The 18,010-nt window shown below is 36.1% G+C and overlaps 2 protein-coding genes across 2 annotated transcripts in view; both read right to left on the minus strand.

Annotated features, from left to right (window-relative positions):
• Positions 1–5,275, minus strand: part of LOC127451832 (MAGUK p55 subfamily member 3-like) — a 29,013-nt gene extending 23,738 nt beyond the window's left edge. The window contains exon 1 of the mRNA XM_051716802.1: positions 5,204–5,275. The gene's annotated coding sequence lies outside the window, so the exon portion shown is untranslated. The remainder of the gene's footprint in view (positions 1–5,203) is intronic.
• A 4,767-nt stretch (positions 5,276–10,042) lies between these two features.
• The window catches only part of LOC127451553 (mucin-17-like), a 47,499-nt gene continuing 39,531 nt past the window's right edge, over positions 10,043–18,010 (minus strand). The window contains exons 9-14 of the mRNA XM_051716299.1: positions 17,571–17,705; positions 17,234–17,276; positions 16,893–16,930; positions 16,607–16,703; positions 15,665–15,851; positions 10,043–11,634 (exon numbers count right to left, since the gene is read on the minus strand). Coding sequence (XP_051572259.1) covers positions 11,506–11,634; positions 15,665–15,851; positions 16,607–16,703; positions 16,893–16,930; positions 17,234–17,276; positions 17,571–17,705 — 629 coding nt within the window. The 3' untranslated portion in view covers positions 10,043–11,505. The remainder of the gene's footprint in view (positions 11,635–15,664; positions 15,852–16,606; positions 16,704–16,892; positions 16,931–17,233; positions 17,277–17,570; positions 17,706–18,010) is intronic.

An 18,010-nucleotide genomic window follows, 5' to 3' on the forward strand; every position in this document is an offset into this window, starting at 1 on the left:
AGTTTGCAGGTGCACATGGGGACAAAGATCATACTTTTTGGAGAAATGTCCTCTGGTCTGATGAAACAAAAATTTTACTGTGTGGCCATAATGACCACCGCTATGTTTGGAATTAAAAGGGTGAGGCTTGCAAGTTGAAGAACACCATCCCAACCGTGAAGCATGGGGGTGGCAGCATCATGTTGTGGGGGTGCTTTGCTGCAGGAGGGACTGGTGCACTTCACAGAATAGATGCATCATGAGGAAAGGAAATTATGTGGAAATATTGAAGCAACATCTCAAGACAAAGCTCGGTCACAAATGGGTCTGCAAAATGGCTTAAGGACAACAAAGTCAAGGTATTGGAGTGGCCATCACAAAGCCCTGACCTCAATCCGATAGAAAATTTGTGGGCAGAACTGAAAACGTGTGTGCAAGCAAGGAGGCCTACAAACCTGACTCAGTTACACCAGTTCTGTCTGGAGGAATGGGCCAAAATTCCAGCAACTTTTTGTGAGAAGCTTATGAGAGGCTACACAAAACGTGTGACCCGAGTTAAACAATTTAAAGGCAATGCTACCAAATACTAACAAAGTGTATGTAAACTTTTGACCCACTGGGAAAGTGATGAAAGAAATAAAGCTGAAAGAAATAATTCTCTCTACTATTATTCTGACATTAACATTCTGAAAATAAAGTAGTGATCCTAACTGACCTAAGACAGGGAATGTTTTCTACGATTAAATGTCAGGAATTGTGAAAAACTGAGTTGAAATTTGTATGTATGTATTTGGCTAAGGTGTATGTAAACTTCTGACTTCAACTGTATGTCTTGTATACAAGTTATTACTAACAGTAATTCATCAACAGTAATTAATCAATTCACAAATTCGTACTAAACACAGACAAAATGTAAAATAGACTGAACTAAGAATATTTTAAGAGGAAAATGCCAATACTTCCATTTCTTAAATGTAATAATTTAAATGTAAAAACAGTAGGCTACATGCACATATTATTTGGAGTCCTCCACATGCATTTTGCAAACTAGTAAACTGTTTAAAACTTCCCATCAAGCTTTCTAAGAGATGGATAGGTTTTCACAGAAAGAGATAAAAGCATGTGTAGGATTGTTAGAGCAAGGTGTTTAATATCCCCAAGGATGTTATTTGATCTAGTGGTGAAGAATCTGTGGAGTGCATGTGAGCTACTGAGAGTTGGCTTAAACAAATTTTGAAGAAATTCGGATTAAAAAAAAAAAACAAGGGAAGGCTGGGAAATGCATTTTTTTAAATATGAATATTTTGACTGCTACATCCTATACTATAATATTGCTCTAGCAAAGGGATGGGCAACTTTGAAGGGGGTGAGGGCCAACATTTTTTTCTCCTTTCTACCAATGGGCTGGATTACAAATCTGCACTCTAACAATGTTTACCCTTTTCTCAATTTCATCATTATTGTGGGTAATCTATGCACAACTAATGCAATGTTCTTTTAAAGATTTTGTTACCTATATTAATATTTTTATTTAACAACATTTATAAAAACTAATATAATTATTTTGTAACTTGCGTTTTTACTAAAACATGCCATTCACAGGAAATGTACCTCATTTGCATTGTCTACATTTGCAACAGACAAACACAAAAATGAACAGACTACATTTTCAACCCCTCCTCATAAAACAGCTTAGGCCTTATTAGCTTAGGTATTAGTTAAAATCTAAATATGATCATCAATAACAATACTGGATACAAGAACATAACATTTCAGTGCATTAATACAAAACATTTCAGCACCACAACATACATGCACGGACCGAACAGTCCCGTGTGTCAGAGAACATTCTCACTATTCGCAAGACTTTTCAGCAACCAGTCAGGTATCTCAGTCGCTCATTTCTTCAAAGTTTCTCCCTCTTATAACAACTTTTTTGTTTTTTACAAGCACGAGCGAAACAGCATTAGATGTCTTTGGTGATTCCCGCACTGTCACGGATTTGATAAAAAAGTTTGATGCCTTTTAACCTTGTATTTTATTTACCCTTTACATCTGTGAGGAGAGCAGCTCTGGTGTATGTATCTCTCATACTGTATGCCTCTTTGATCGTTTGATCAATGGTGTATTTGCGAATCAAAATGAAATCTTTAATGACAGATTTCGTATCCAGGCAAACAAAAGACATGGGTTCCACCTGCGTACATTAACAATAGCTTAACTTGTCGCTGCCAAGCTGAGGTAAAATTTAGCTCAATTTACCTTATAAATGATGAGCAAGTGTAAGATGTTGCATGCTAGAAAACTAGAGTGATCAGCAGGTCTGCTAAGAACAATCGACCTCTTCTGGTCAATAGTTGTAATAACATCATAAACTGAATGCAGTCTTTACATAATCCCTTTTTCAAAGAAATAAAATCAATCCTCAGTCTTGTCAGATGGGCCGTATTCAACGATACAGAGGGCTATATACGGTCCGCGGGCCGCCATTTGCCCATCCCTGCTCTAGCACAAAGGCAGAAAATGTATTAATAATCAGAATTGTAGGGGGACCTGGGTAGCTCAGCAAGTATTAACGCTGACTACCACCCCTGGAGTTGCGAGTTCGAATCCAGGACGTGCTGAGTGAGTCCAGCCAGGTCTCCTAAGCAACCAAATTGGCCCGGTTGCTAGGGTGGGTAGAGTCACGTAGGGGTAACCTCCTCGTGGTCATAATGTGGTTCTCGCTCTTGGTGGGGCGCGTGGTGAGTTGTGCGTGGATGCCGCTGAGAATAGCCTGAAGCCTCCACACGCACTACGTCTTCGCGGTAATGCGCTCATCAAGCCATGTGATAAGATGCACGGATTGACGGTCTCAGACGTGGAGGCAACTGAGATTCGTCCTCCACCACCCGGATTGAGGCGCGTCACTACGCAACCATGAGGACTTAGAGTGCATTGGGAATTGGGCATTCCAAATTGGGGAGAAAAGGGGAGAAAAACAAAAAACTAAAACAAAAATCAAAATTGTAGGAAAACTATTAGCTCAATGTGATTGTCATGACAGTAGCAAAGTCATATACACACAATCACATAACATATCTGTTTTGCTCAAATTTAATGCTGCATCTTTTTATAGCCGATTGTGCGGGTATAAACTGGACGAAGCCGTAGCCTTGTAGAGACTATTTTGACTATATAGGATTTATTACTTCTTACTTTTACAAGTGATGGCTCAGATGTGTGTTCAGTCCTACTGAAGATGAAGGTGCATGTTTGTGACTTATATCCAGGGTTGTGAGGGTTACTTTTGAAATGTATTCCACTACAGATTACAGAGTACATGCTGTAAAATGTAAATTGTAACGTATTCCGTTAGATTACTCAAGGTCAGTAATTTATTCTAAACACTTTGGATTACTTCTTCAGCACTGGTAGATTTTTTCACTTGTTTTGACTATAAAAACTCTGCCAGTACCGTAAGACAAAATACACATGTTAAAAATGCATTCTCTGAAAAACCTATATTTCTTATGCAGTGTTGTTTCTAAAACAAGATCAATCAAATTGATCTTGTTTTAAGGATTTTTAGATATTTTGACAGGAAAACAATACAAAAATTATTATCAAGAATACAATTTTTGCCCTAATATCAAAGGTCTTACTTGAAAAAAAAGAATTACGATCCAAAGTGAATTTTCTTGATAAAAAAATATGATCGTGCCTGGTAACATGTGCATGTAATATGGCTAGAAATAGCATTTTAGCTTAGTGTAAAGCTGACAATTTACACAAGGTTTATTTCTATTTTTTCTGCTCCAAACTTCAAACTTACTTCTCTGTCGAAAGTGTTTCACTGCTGTTCAAATGCACTTTGGATCGCATCATTTATATGTATAAATGTTTTCCATCTGAAAGGACTAAATATTAAATGAAACAAATAACAATAAAATACAAATAATCTCTTCAGTAATCAAAATACTTTTTGAATGTAAATGTATTCTAATTACCAATTATTTAAATTGTAACTGTAGTGGAATACAGTTACTTATATTTTGTATTTTAAATATGTATTCCCATTAAATGTATTTCGTTACTCCCCAACCCTGCTTATATCATGCGCTTATGTCAGGTTGGAGTGAGCACCAGAAAGCATGAGACTTCTATGAAAGTAAAGAATTAGGCTGCAGCTGAAAACTTTTTGCCTCGCTGCCTTATCAGTTAATGAGTTAATCTACAGTGTTTTTTGAATGAATGGAACTGTTAAGGAAACTGGTCTCAGAACAGTTTGAAAAGCACCTTATTTTCATCCTACCTCCATATACAGCCATTTTCCATTTTTCAGACGCAGCCTTAGATTATGATGGTGTACACATAAGAGGCGTGTCTTGATGGGAAATCTGGCATGTGGCAGAGTGTGCTACCAGTTTACATCTAGCAATCATAACATTGTGCTTGCATTCGCATCATACAAGAGCTATTAGAACTATATAGCTATTATAACTTCAAATTCATTAATAGTTCAACTGCCTGTTGGCATAAAACAAACTTAAACTGTGCTGGAACATATAGCACACACACACACACACACACACACACACACACACACACACACACACACACACATTCTCTGACACTGCACCTACTTCTAAACAGATCCAGACCATTAGAATTCAACTCACAGTACCTAATTCATTTTCACTTACATTGTTGCATTGCCATGTGTCAACACGTCCATGCACAAATGCAACACACATGCATGCATGCGTCTCAGACAAACAAAAGCAGGTGACGATGATTAACAAACAAATAGAAGGACTCATATATTATCGATAATGAAAACAGGTTGGCATCTTTTTTTGTCTGTCTCCCATCAAAACATCCATGGAAACATCACTTTCTCTTTCTCTCTGTACCATTCCTGGCCATCCTTTCTCTCTGCTCAGATGCCTAATGCATCTTTTCTCTCTATCTATCCATTACTCGGTGCTACTCTCTTTCTCTTCCTTCGATTCTCTCTCTTCCTCCATCTGCAGTTGCTCTGCAGTGCTGATTTGCACATATGTTACCGGTTGGTTCCAAGGAAAAATAAAGCCACTCTAGATGACATAATAACCAAAACACACATATAAATGCATATACAATCTCAAGCATGTAATTTCTACTAACAGTGCTGATGGAGCCACCTTTGTATTTAAATCTAGTGTAATAATGCACATGCATGTTAGTAAAAGTAGCAGCCAACCTTTATATCTCAGTTTTTCTCTGTCTCTCCTTGTCCTTCCCAGACGGCTGCCACCCCAGTCTGTCGCTTCTCTCTTTTCCACACACAATGCAAACCCCCTCCCCTTTCCATCCTCTCTCCCCTCCCACCTTCTCTCATTCTCTCCTCCGTTCATCCAGTATCCCTCCCTCTTTCTCCCTCTCTCTCTCTCTGCTGCCATTATGTCACTAAAGACAGATGCAGGTGGGCGTTGTAAGACCCAGAGGGGCCATGTTGCCTCCATTGGGCAAACCCCCCGCCCCCCCCTTTTTTTTCACTATAGATAATTGTGTTCACTTGAGCTGCTCTGAAAGCCTGAGCACTCATTCACTCACAGTCAAATGGAAGACATGGAGGCAGAGAAAGAGAAAAGAGCCGCTCCCCATCCCCCTCTTTTCCACACACCTCTCTTTCATGGGCTGGGTATGTATGTGTGTGGATGAGATTGTTGTTGCTCCTTTGTTTTGCAGTACATATCGATAGATAAAACCACAGTTTTACCTTACAGTTTTACAGTACAGACCTTGCAGTTCAGAGGTCTGTACTGTATTCCTGAGCCAGTGTCTGTGTGTGTGTGCTTCACAAAAGGTAGAGTCCAAAAGTCTGACTGCACTGGCATTGAAAATCTTTTTTTCTTTTTTGTGCTGGAAGTTTTGTTTTGTTTTTCTAGCATTATTGTTTCCCAAAGTATGCATTAATAGAGAGCGTTTTCAAAAATGCTAACTTTTCGGTCGAGGAAAACTCCATTCTAGTGTGGATGAGAGGTGTAAAAACAAACGTAGCAAAATCAATGCTTCTCCAAATTAAAATGTATTAGTGTGAATGTGGCCTAAACATGGAAGTGAACAAAGTTATAGAAATTAAAACAATTTAAAACAAAGAAAAGTTATGATATAAAATGAAAAATATTGTATTTTCTGTACTATTTCTAGGGGCTCTGTTTTCTTATGCGCGATGTGTAGCGCTACGTGCTCCGACCGTGCACTCTCTTAACCAGTTTTTGTGAGAGTGCTAATTCTAAGTACAATTTACATGCCAACACAAAGTGCAAGTGGCCGTGGGTGGGAGTGTTTGCGCTACTGTGGGTGTATTGTATGGTAATGAAGTGGCACAATGCGCCATTTGCTATTTTCCTGAGAAATAGATCATTGCGCTAAGACAAAGTCCAAATTCAGTTCCTGCATTTGCAGTTTGGAGATTCCACCAGCAGGTGGTAATAAAGTTCATATTTTCTGAAAATATGGTGGAACATCAAATTATGTCCCTGGCAACAGCCTTTTTATGAAACAAAATTTAAACTATCTTTAGGACATGGTTCATTTTTCAGTTATTATTATTATTATTATTATGTTTATATTAACAGTTGTATTTATGATCTAATTTATACTTGCATTTTTTCACTGTTGTCGTAGAGTGATTTCTAAAGGAATATTCTGGGTTCAATACAAGTTAAGCTCTCGGTGGGGCGCATGGTGAATTGTGCATGGTTGCCGCGGAGAATAGCGTGAAGCCTCCACACGTGCTAGTTCTCCGCAGTAACACACTCAACAAGCCACGTGATAAAATTGACGGTCTCAGACGTGGAGGCAACTGAGATTTGTCCTCCGCCACCCGGATTGAGGCGAGTCACTACGCCACCACGAGGACTTAGAGCGCATTGGGAATTGGGCATTCAATGCATACAGTCCATTTACACCACCAAATTCTTATGAATGTGCTGTCTTTGTTTATGTCGCTGGTGCTTGACACTGAATGGAATATATAATAGGACACAGACGGTGCTGGAGAAGAACCTCAGAATTAAATTGCACTGATTAGCGCCTTCCACGCAGTTTTGCCATACGCACTTGTGCCTAGACTTAGCACATGCTTGCACAAAAATGCCAAAACTTCATTGCCATGCCCATTGACTTTGCACTAATGACTTAAAGCATTGCGCTGCGTTTAACGCTAGTGCTCTTAAAATAGGGCCCCTAGGTCACTAATCAAATTTCAGCAAAATTGTGACATTGGCCATGTTAATTTCTTTGTCTGATGTCAACAGGTCAGATGTTTTTGCTTCCTTTGAAACACACAAAATGCTCTTAAGAATATTCTCAGATCACACTGGGATAATATGGATCATCAGGTTTTGCACAAATGTGTTGAGTCCATGTCAGCTCCACAAGTGTATGTTATTAGTAAAGCAAAAAGGGGGTATACCAAATACTAAGAAATTCTGAAAAAATACATTTGTCAATTCAGCTTTGTACTCATTACTCAATCATTATGCTGATACTATATGAAATGAAAAATGTTGTTTAACTGTAAATTAGAAAATAATGAAAAGGCATTTTCACTAGTGGTCTCAGACTTTTGGACCCCACTGTATGTTTAAACTAAAATGTGTGATTAAACAGAGCAAATTGAAATTAGATTATTAAACAATAAGAATATTAAAAACACATGTAGAGACAACAACACAAATCTCAGCAAATAATAAGCTCAAATGCACTTGTAAATAGACTTCCTTAGTAGGCTAAAGTACTCTATGTTTAGTCTAATTGCAGGGAGCACGATCTCTCTTAGACTAATCACAGGCTTATAGCTTTAAACCCTGTGTTTTTAAAAAAGCAATGTTGTCCTCTATATGATACTGTAATCTTGCATAAATTATATGGCTGTTCTCCTGTCAGAGCCTCTCATTAATTGATGCAGGGGTCGTTAAGGGTCGATACATATGTTTTGGGGATGCTGTTTAATTAATTCAGAGACATCTGTTAGCCATGATCTGACTCTAAAGAAAATATTTACAACAGTGCCTCTATTTGCAATACACACACACACACACACACACACATATATGTACAGTATATACTTACAGGGTATAAATGGTCATATTTATATGTATATGATCTGTTTTTCCCCAGCATATCTTGGCCTGAATAGCAATTTACAGCTTGTATGTCATTTTCTCTCATTGTGACAGAATCCTTTTATTTACAGTAGAAGTTTATAATCAAACAGTTGTCTGTGGTCCCAGAGTGTAATGAATATCTGTTTGAAGACATCATATTTGAAGAATGCACTGTATAGCAATAATGGTTAATAAATAAATATCAGACTGTGCTTATGATAATTCTAAAAATGTGAAAAGACTAATATTGTCAGACAATTACAAAATATCAGAATTTAACATTACATTAAACAAACAAACAAAAACTATTGAATTAAATGAATCAATAAATTAATCCCTGAATGTATATAACATTCTGTATGTCTGTGCATTACTTCCCCTTCAGATGGGCTGACTTTCTTTTACAGCAGTTATAATAGCTAAGCATAAAAACTGACCTGAGATCAATGGCCCGTTGCAGATAATGAGTGTAAATAAATACACAGAGTTAGTAAAAAGTCTATACAAAATAGACTTAGAATGTTCCAACCAAAAAGTAAAGTTTAAATCTGTAATATGACAATAACATGCGCTGCCTTTGTATCTAGTACTGAAAAAAAAAAAAGTGTAAGTAGACTGGGCTTTTTTCTGTTTTCTTGGTTAAGAACAATAAATCTAACTAGAAAACAAATAGCTTCTTCATAGTGTGGTGAACGAATGTCACATCATATGGACACACCTATTAATGCAATGTAATGCTGTAATGCTGTTCTCTCTCTCTCTCTCTCTCTCTCTCTCTCTCTGTGTGTGTGTGTGTGTGTGTGTGTGTGTCTTTCTGGGTTGCTTATCCAATTTTTTGAAGGGACAAAAATGTATTTTCATGAAGAAAATTTTCGGTTAGGATAAAGTCTTAAATATAAAAAATATCTTCTGGGGACATTGAAAACAATCTATATATATGCGTTCAGTAATGTCTTTTCAGAGGTTAGGACAGGCATTAAGTTGAGGCTGACTCCCGGCCTGCAAATGACACCCTGTAACCAGACCCAACTCAAAAATTAAAACTTCAAGACTGTATCTAACCTAAACCTTAAATTACTCTCTTTAAAAATCAGAGTGATTAGACCTAGATGCAGGGATTCTCACAAGCTCTGACTCAAAAGATGTAGTGTGTGTATTCGCCTCTGTGCAGTTATATAAATAACTCAGATGTATAACCAAAGTTATACATTGTTCAGTTCTGTCAGGTTTGGGTTGGGTAGCAGACGTCTAGGGTAGTCTCCAACAGCACTCCCTTGGACTGCCCAAGGACTGACTGATGCATATAGCACACAAGAGCGTTCCAAAATAGCAAGATAATCTCATTTGCTGGCTTATGTGCAGTTTCTAAGAGTCGTCACTTATCAGTCAATCAGTCCATGGGGAAACAAAGTTTTGTTGCCACAATTAGTGCTTAGGTAGGAATACAGAGGAATACCTAATTGTTGGATTTGACAAAGTTTACAAGGTTCATGGCATGAAGCTTAAAAAGGTATTCATAGTTTGAATTAAGCTATATTCCATAGATTTGTTTGGAACAGAAAGTAGAAAGTAAATAGGATTGAGCAGAATTGTATATCTTGTTGGTTATATGGATCCAAGATGGACTGGCCACCTGTTGAGAGTGTTTCCCTGCCTTCAGCTTGAGACAGCTGGGATAGGCTCCATCACTCCCTGTGACCCTACATAGGACAAGCAGCTATAGAAAAAGATGGATGTATGGATGGAATTTCTGATCACGAATATATATATATATATATATATATATATATATATTTACGCTGTTAAATTTTGCATTACTGTTTGACTGCTTGTTGACTTTGTTGAATACAGAAAGAAAGAAAGAAAGTGCATATGCATGTGTATAGTTATAAACAAGAAGAACAACTGGACAAATGTAAGATAACTACATCTTTATAATTTATTTGTTTCCAAAATACAGAATAAGATGAATCACTTTGTTTTTTTTTTGTTTGTTTGTTTTTTACAAAAGCCTTATGTACAGAAAGTAGTCTAGTAAACATAAATAAGTAAATATGAACCAAATAGAGTTGAGTAAACAACTTCATGTTCTGATCTGAATAAATATGATCATTGGCACAACTACAGAATTTTATATAATACATTTTAAAAGCTCCCCTTTATTGCATTCTCCCATTCAAATGACAGCATCAAAGTCAGGCACAGAGATTAATTTCAGAATGCATGAACTGTCCTGATTGAAAAAATAAATAAAAATAATTCTTTGTAAAAATGAATATCAACCAATAATTCATAATTGAGTAACCTTTCTAATAGACATAATCATAGCTTAAAGTTATAAACGGACACACACACACAAACATAAGATTTGAGATGCTCTCTATTGCAAAGTGCAGTTAAAATAAATGGGGATTAGATGCTATCAGAATGTTGGTATTCTGGATTACATCTTGTACTCCATCCCTTATTGCTTCCACAGGTATGTTAAATACAGTAAAACATGTTGAAATTTGGTTTAACATTAAATCATTTATAATAGTATATCTTTTGTTAAAAAAAAATTGTTCACCTCAAAAATAAAAATTCTGTCATTATTTACTTACCCTGCATTGCATTATGTAACAATACCACATTTCATTACATTTTGAAAAGGTTTTACAAAATGTGGTGTTATTACAGTACATAATGTGTTGTTGATACACACCCTCATTTCATTCTAAATTGTCTTGGGAAAAAAAAAAAAAAAAAAAAAAAAGAGAACTTTTTGAAGAATCTTTTCACAACTTTTGCCATACAAGGCTTATAGGTTTATGTGCATTAAATCATTTATAATAGTATATCTTTTGTTTAAAAATTGAAATGTTGTTCAATATTACATTCTTCTGAAAGATAATGACCCTAATTGTTGCATGTACAAAAAATTTGCAGATGAAACATGGTAAAAAATGAAAACAATGAATGCAAATATCAACAGGTGAATGTTGTGATCAATGTCCAGTGCACTCATTATCATACATAAGACATCTTTGTTTTGTTGTATTGTGTGACAGTTGAGTCAGTGCATGGTGTGTATAAGTAACCCAATCATTAATGCACTTCAAGAAGTGAGCATTTTATCATGGGTGAAAGTCATTTAAAATTATAAAAGGAAACAAAAATGTAAAAAAGTTTTAAAATGATGGATCTCTCAAATACCACTTGTGGGTGTTCTTTGCATCTGTGATCAGCCAAAGGGTTTCAACAGTTGTAACTTTCCTGAAACAGGGAGACTTCTTATTTTTGATCCAAGGCATTCTTATAATGTTGTTATAGCACTCTTTTCCTTTGCCTCCTCTCGTAAGTTTGCTCTTATACACTTGTACCCTATCCCTTCCCTCTGCTACTTTCTTCATGTGGTTCTCTTGTTGTCTTCTGCCAGAAAGTAGGGGTTTTCATGACCTACCAAATAAGAGTAGCGTGAGGGGTATTCTCCCTTAAAGGTCTTCAGGCCATCTGTGGCGAGGTCATATGAACCTGCCTGCAGGAGAGGTGACAGTTCACTTTAGACACACACAGCAACAACACAACACACAAACCTTTTAGTCTCCCTCTTTATCTACACTTTAAAAAAAATAGCTCACCCCAAAAATAAAAATTCTGTCATTATTTACTTACCCTGCATTGCATTATGTAACACTACCACATTTCATTACATTTTGAAAAGGTTTTACAAAATGTGGTGTTATTACAGTACATAATGTGTTGTTGATACACACCCTCATTTCATTCTAAATTGTCTTGAGAAAAAAAAAAAAAAGGGAAAACTTTTTGAAGAATCTTTTCACAACTTCTGCCATACAACAACATTTATAGTAACCACGGCTGTCAAGATCCAAAAAAAAAACAAAAAACTGCCTGCACTACAAAGTCTTCTTAAGCCATACGATAGGTTTGTGTGAGGAACAGACAAAACTTTACGTTTTTATTTACTGATAATCTTGCCCTCCCCTAAGCTCACGTCTAGCTCAAGTTTGCATCAAGAATTTTAAAATGGTGCATTCTACACTTATTACAGACATAAGATCTATTTTGTGCATCAATGGCCCTGTTTACCCTTGGCATTAAAGGGATGGTTCACCAAAAATTTTTATTCTCTAATCATTTACTCACTTTGATGCTATCCCAGATATGTATTTCTTTTTTCTGCTGAACTGAACACAAACAAAGATTTTTAAAAGGTTATCTCAGCTCTGTAGGTACTTTCAATGCAAGTGAATGGTGGCCAGACCTTTGAAGCTCCAAAAATCACATAAAGCCAAGCTATACAATCTCTTTGTGTGAGAAACAGATCAATATTTAAATCCTTTTTTACTATAAATCTCCACTTCCACATTTCAGAAGCTGTGTAATGTTTCTTCAAATATTTTAACTTTTGTGTTCCCAGAAAAAATAGCAGCATATGGTCATGGAATGCCATGAGGTTGAGTACTTAAGAATACAGAATTTTCAGTTTTGGGTGAACTATTCCCTTAAATACCAACATGCATGAAAATTTCAATTGCCCATATCTAAACAGGTAACACTCTCATGCAAAGCTTATGATGACATGCAAATGCTGTTGACCAATTTGCATGATCAAATTCAAGATATTATCCAGGAAATATAAGAAAACAACTTTAGAACCAGAATGTATATAAGCAGCTGGTAGGTGGTGATATTAGTCACTGAGAGAAAAGAAGCAGTAAAATCCAAGGAATATTCCAGGATAAATACAGCATAAGCTTTCCTGCATCCCCAAAATGTTATCATTTTATAAAGAAAATAATCATTTCAATTTGTCAAAATACTGGAACAAGATTACAATGAAAGCGTAACAGACAAGCTAGGATGGTGATAGAGGACATTTGAATTTTCCTAGTACTTTCTGCCATCTAGTGGAATGAATTAACACTTTTTGCAGGGACAGAGAGCAAACAGAGCCTGAATCACAGACTTTCAAAGACAGGATAAAAAATAAATAAATAAAACGTATGTTCATTTCAAGATTGTAAACATATTCAATATTATTTATGAATGATCAGAATCTTTTTATATGTGTGTGTGTGTGGGGGGGGGGGCGTCCACGGTATGTACTGTATGTAAGGTGAGCATGTAAATTTGTGTGTGAAAAAACCCTTTAAGCATGGCTTAAGGGGTTACAATTAGAAATGTGAAGCTTCAGTAAAAACAAACAACAACAACAACAACAAAAAAACGACTGGTTATTTGTGCTGTAAAATTGTCAGTCTACTTTTCTTTGTGCATCTGTTTATATGTTGACATCTTAATTCCTGTGTTGTTTATGGTTAGCTACTTCACATTCCTTCCTGTATCCTCATGCAGGTATTCAAAAGTACATGCATTTACCGGATTTACAAGGTCATTAAAAGATTAGATCGAACTTTACACAGACAAGGTTGTTAATTGATTCTAAACACCAGAGTTTTCGCTAAGAACGTTTGGTGCCGGCTAACGTGTCAGGGAATGATAGTTTGCCGGACAAATTGGAAAAAATCAGGTCATCTAATTTCGGTGATTATTTACACTGTAAATGCAATGGACTGTGCATAATAATTTGATATAGGCTAATGATGACACAGACACTGCTTTTTCATAAATTTTTTTTTAAAGAAACGGCTGTCATGGAATTAGCGTCTAATTAAAAAAAAAAAAAAAAAAAGGAGTGCAATGGGGCAAAACAAAACAACTAAACTGCAACTTGCCAACTATGTTTTAGTTTATAAATGAATATTAAAATAACAAATCGTTAGGTTTTGTCATATAATTCTCACCTTGGCTAATTTTTTATGACTATTTTTCATAGCACAAAAAGCATTTTTCTGCCAAAGTGAAGTCAAATGTGTCCAGTGTTTCTCTACAACTTGAGATTCACATAAATCTGGTGTCCTCCTCTCCAGAAGATGACAGAAGATGAAGTTTTCATGCGATTCTGAAGTGAGAAGCTTCTCACTGTGGGCACGCAAAATGGAAGGCTCAAGCAGGCTGCTTTTGCCAGTGTGGGGGATTCAACATGCTGTAGTCGTGGATTAGGACTCCGCAAGCTTCGGGAAAGTTTAAACCTCCGTGGCAGCGAAGCGCTGTTATCACTGGCATGGGGTCACACTGTTTAAAAGTTTTTTTTCCATTGCCACTAGGTTTCTATTATCTGCTAGGCATCAATTGTGTATTACTGTAAATGTGTTGAGATTATTATTTTGGATAATGACAGCATTCCACAGATGCTGTCGATAGAGCAAAAGCTGAATTTAATCCAGAATATTCCGATAAAAGTTCAAAAGAGCTTAGACAACACACCAGTACGCACAGCAAACAACACTATTTTGAGTGGGAAGGAGGGATTTCAGCAAGGCGCTGGCTTACCTTTCCTCTAATCTTCTACAGTCATAGGGTTTGGAGTGAGGGGGAATCATGCAAGCCCAAGCATAAATGTATCACATACACAACATGGTGAGCACATTTAAGTGCACAAGCACACACACACACATATACATACACACAAAGCGGTCTGTTTATGAACTAAGTGATTACAAAACTCTATAATACCACTGACTTACAGCACAACCATGTCTAAAAATTATATACAAACATCTACTGAGGGACAACTCAGTTTTCCATGTACTATGTCCTGTTGGATCTACTTTACCTCGTGTTAACCGCAAAGGCAGTTGTTCCACTAATGTAATATCTTGGTAAGGCATAATAGAGTTCATTCATTCATTCAAGTAATGCTTGGAAGAAAATTGGGATAATCTAATCATTGGTCCATTAAGGAGTATATTAGTGGAGGTCAGCTTGGCAATCAGTGTATAAATTTGGCAATTTAATTCTGATTGAACAATATAATTAGTAGTTATTAGAGTTGTGATGTATTTACAGTATCATGCGGCTGGTGACACTATTATTAGTGTTAGTATGAGACAAGCAGGGTACATGCAGGGTTAATGGAACTGGATGGAACACTAAAGTTACAGTGGGCTATAACTGATACAACCATCAAAAAGAGATATAATAACAACTATAACTTTAGATTAACTATAAGAGTAATAATAACTCCCCCCCCCCCCCCCCAAAAAAAAGAAAAAAAAAGAATTTAAATTAAATTAGGGTCTGCACACCCTTTGACCAATTAATTTCTATGAATTCTCCAGTTGTCTGTAAGGATATTTTTATTATTATTATCTGATAAAGATAAAAATATGTTAGACCTTATGATAACTCACATATTTTACACTCCCTATATAAATATAATTTTTTCCATTAATTTGAAAGATTTTAATAATTTCCATGACTTTTCAAGGCCTGGAAAACATTGTTTTAATTTCCTTTTTATTTTCAGGTTTTCCATATCTGTGGAAACCCTGTTAATTGTAATTACTGAAAAAATCCTCTAGAAAAATCAGTTCACAACCCACTACAAGTTAAAGACAGGTGTAACTGCTCTGTGAACTAGTGGCAATAACAGGTTTATTAGTTGTTTGTGTAGCTTTTAATCGGAAGGGGGCACTCACCAATCCATTACTATGGCTATTCCTTTTGCCTGCCCCCTCAGTCATCTCCAAAGTGGTGTCACTGGCATCATTGCTGGCACTGAGAGTGGCACGAGGAATAGGAATGATGCCCTGAGAGGACCATGTGGACTGGAACTCCTCAGCAGGGTATGGGGTGTTGTACAGATATTCCTTAGACTTTCTCAAGCTGGGAAATAAATGATACACACACAGACACATTTAGATTGTCATCAAGGTGAGATCCAGTGTTAGAGAACATTACTTCTTGTACTGCTTTTGTCTGTGAACAAGTATTTATCCCCTAAACATAGTTTGCATGCAAGGATAGGGTTAACCATGAAAAGGTGTGTTTCCCAATTGTTTTAAAACACCATCAGTGTATTTACACAGGAATCACAATTGCAGGAAACACTCATACTCTCCACCCCAATGTTACATTTTTTACATAATTTGCTTAATTTTTCATTTTCTTTTTTTGGTCCTCTTTGTGTTATTTTGTCCTCTACAAATAACTAGTACAACTGGATTACACTGAAGCACATTGATTTATTTTCATTTACCAGCAGTATTTTAAAGTTTTTAGAACATAAATGTTTGGATAGTCTGAAAGAAAACTTATGTCCCTGATAAGCATGACACACACAACTTTTGCACACCTTTAATATGCCTCTGTTTTTCCAACACAGGAAAGGAAGAGGTTTTCATATGTATTTAAATAAACAGAAAATATCATGAGTTATTTATTTGAAAAACATCACTCAGTTATTATACTGCAACTTAACGTTACTTGTTACTTAAAAAAATAAATAACTTGATTACGTAAGGCATCTAACACATTACCCCCAACACTGGTGGGAGCTAAAGGGCAATAACAGATGAGCTGGCAAGAATAACTTTGATAATTGTAATAATCTTTAGATGCAATTAAAAATGAATACCCACCGATGAGTCACACAGAGGTAGATGAGCACAGCCAAAATCACAATGAGCAGAACTCCCCCTAACACACAAGCCACCACCACTAGAGCAATCAAAGAAGCTACACAGAGAGACAAATGTAATTACACACACATATAAACACACAAAAAATGAAGGATTAAACAAAGATATACAAGCAGATCCATGTAATGAGTGGTGTAAATTAAAAGTACTATTGCTTCAATGATAATTACATTTTTTAAAAAAAGAAAAAAGAAAAGAAAGAAATATTGTGATAATAATATCTTACAGTCATCACAGTTGAATCCAGAATAGCCAAATGGACATCTAAAAAAATAATATACAATATATTACTTAACAGAAATCTAAAAAAAATTATATATATTACATAAGTATTAAATATAAGTTCTGTGTGTACAATTTGAAAGCTAGCCACAAAGATGACTTTTGCAATATAAGAATAACACAAGAGGGCAGTATTTACAGTTACACATACACGTCATGCACTCAACCATTGAATTATTACTGTCACCCTTTGAGAACATTTCCTTTATTGGACAAACAAGTTTACATTGTCGTTTAAGGGATGATGTGTATTAAGAAAAAATAAATAGCAACAATGGTACTCACGGAACACAGTTTTCTCCTTGTGCTTTCTTTCCACTGGGGCAGACTATGAAAAATAGACAGTAATTGGTGAGGGAGAGTTATTAAAATATTGTGAGACGAACAGAAAAAAAGGACTGGAACGACCTTCTGTGTACACAGCCATTAAACTGCATTATTTGAATTTGCTATGATCAGTATTAATTTGGATGTTACTATGGACAAAACTACACCAAGCTCAAAGGTCAAAGCTGAATATAATCTGCACACACAAACATGCTCGCTCACTCAAAACTGCACATCCTCTATGATTCTTTACAACACAGAGTAAATAGAGCAATAAAGAAATACACACACTCACCTGTACAGCTCTTGCTCTGGTAAGGGCTGGGTACATGGCCTATTTTGCAGGCACATTTAGCAAGACCATCTCTGAATGTACAATCTGTAGTGACAACATCACAAGGAGAAGGCTCCTGCTGACACAGATCAGTTTCTAGAGAGGTTTAGAAAGAAAGACAGAATGAGAGGATAGTAGTACAGTTTATAGAGAGACAATCCTTTGGCCCCTTTATATTTTGCAATAACGTGGGTATCTCGATAGTATTTATTTAATCTAAAACATATCACAAAAATGATACATGGCCATACTAGTGGTTTTGGCACTGGCACTGTATTAAAATGTGTTTCTATTTTTGGGCTATGGAGACTTTTATTGCTGAAATATATGAGGAACAATCTTGGCCATTTAAAACAGTTGCAAATAGAAGTTGTTGTTTTTTATCTTTGCGGAAATACACT

The sequence above is a fragment of the Myxocyprinus asiaticus genome, chromosome 14 (genome assembly GCF_019703515.2).
Source record: "Myxocyprinus asiaticus isolate MX2 ecotype Aquarium Trade chromosome 14, UBuf_Myxa_2, whole genome shotgun sequence".
NCBI classification, from domain to species: domain Eukaryota; kingdom Metazoa; phylum Chordata; class Actinopteri; order Cypriniformes; family Catostomidae; genus Myxocyprinus; species Myxocyprinus asiaticus.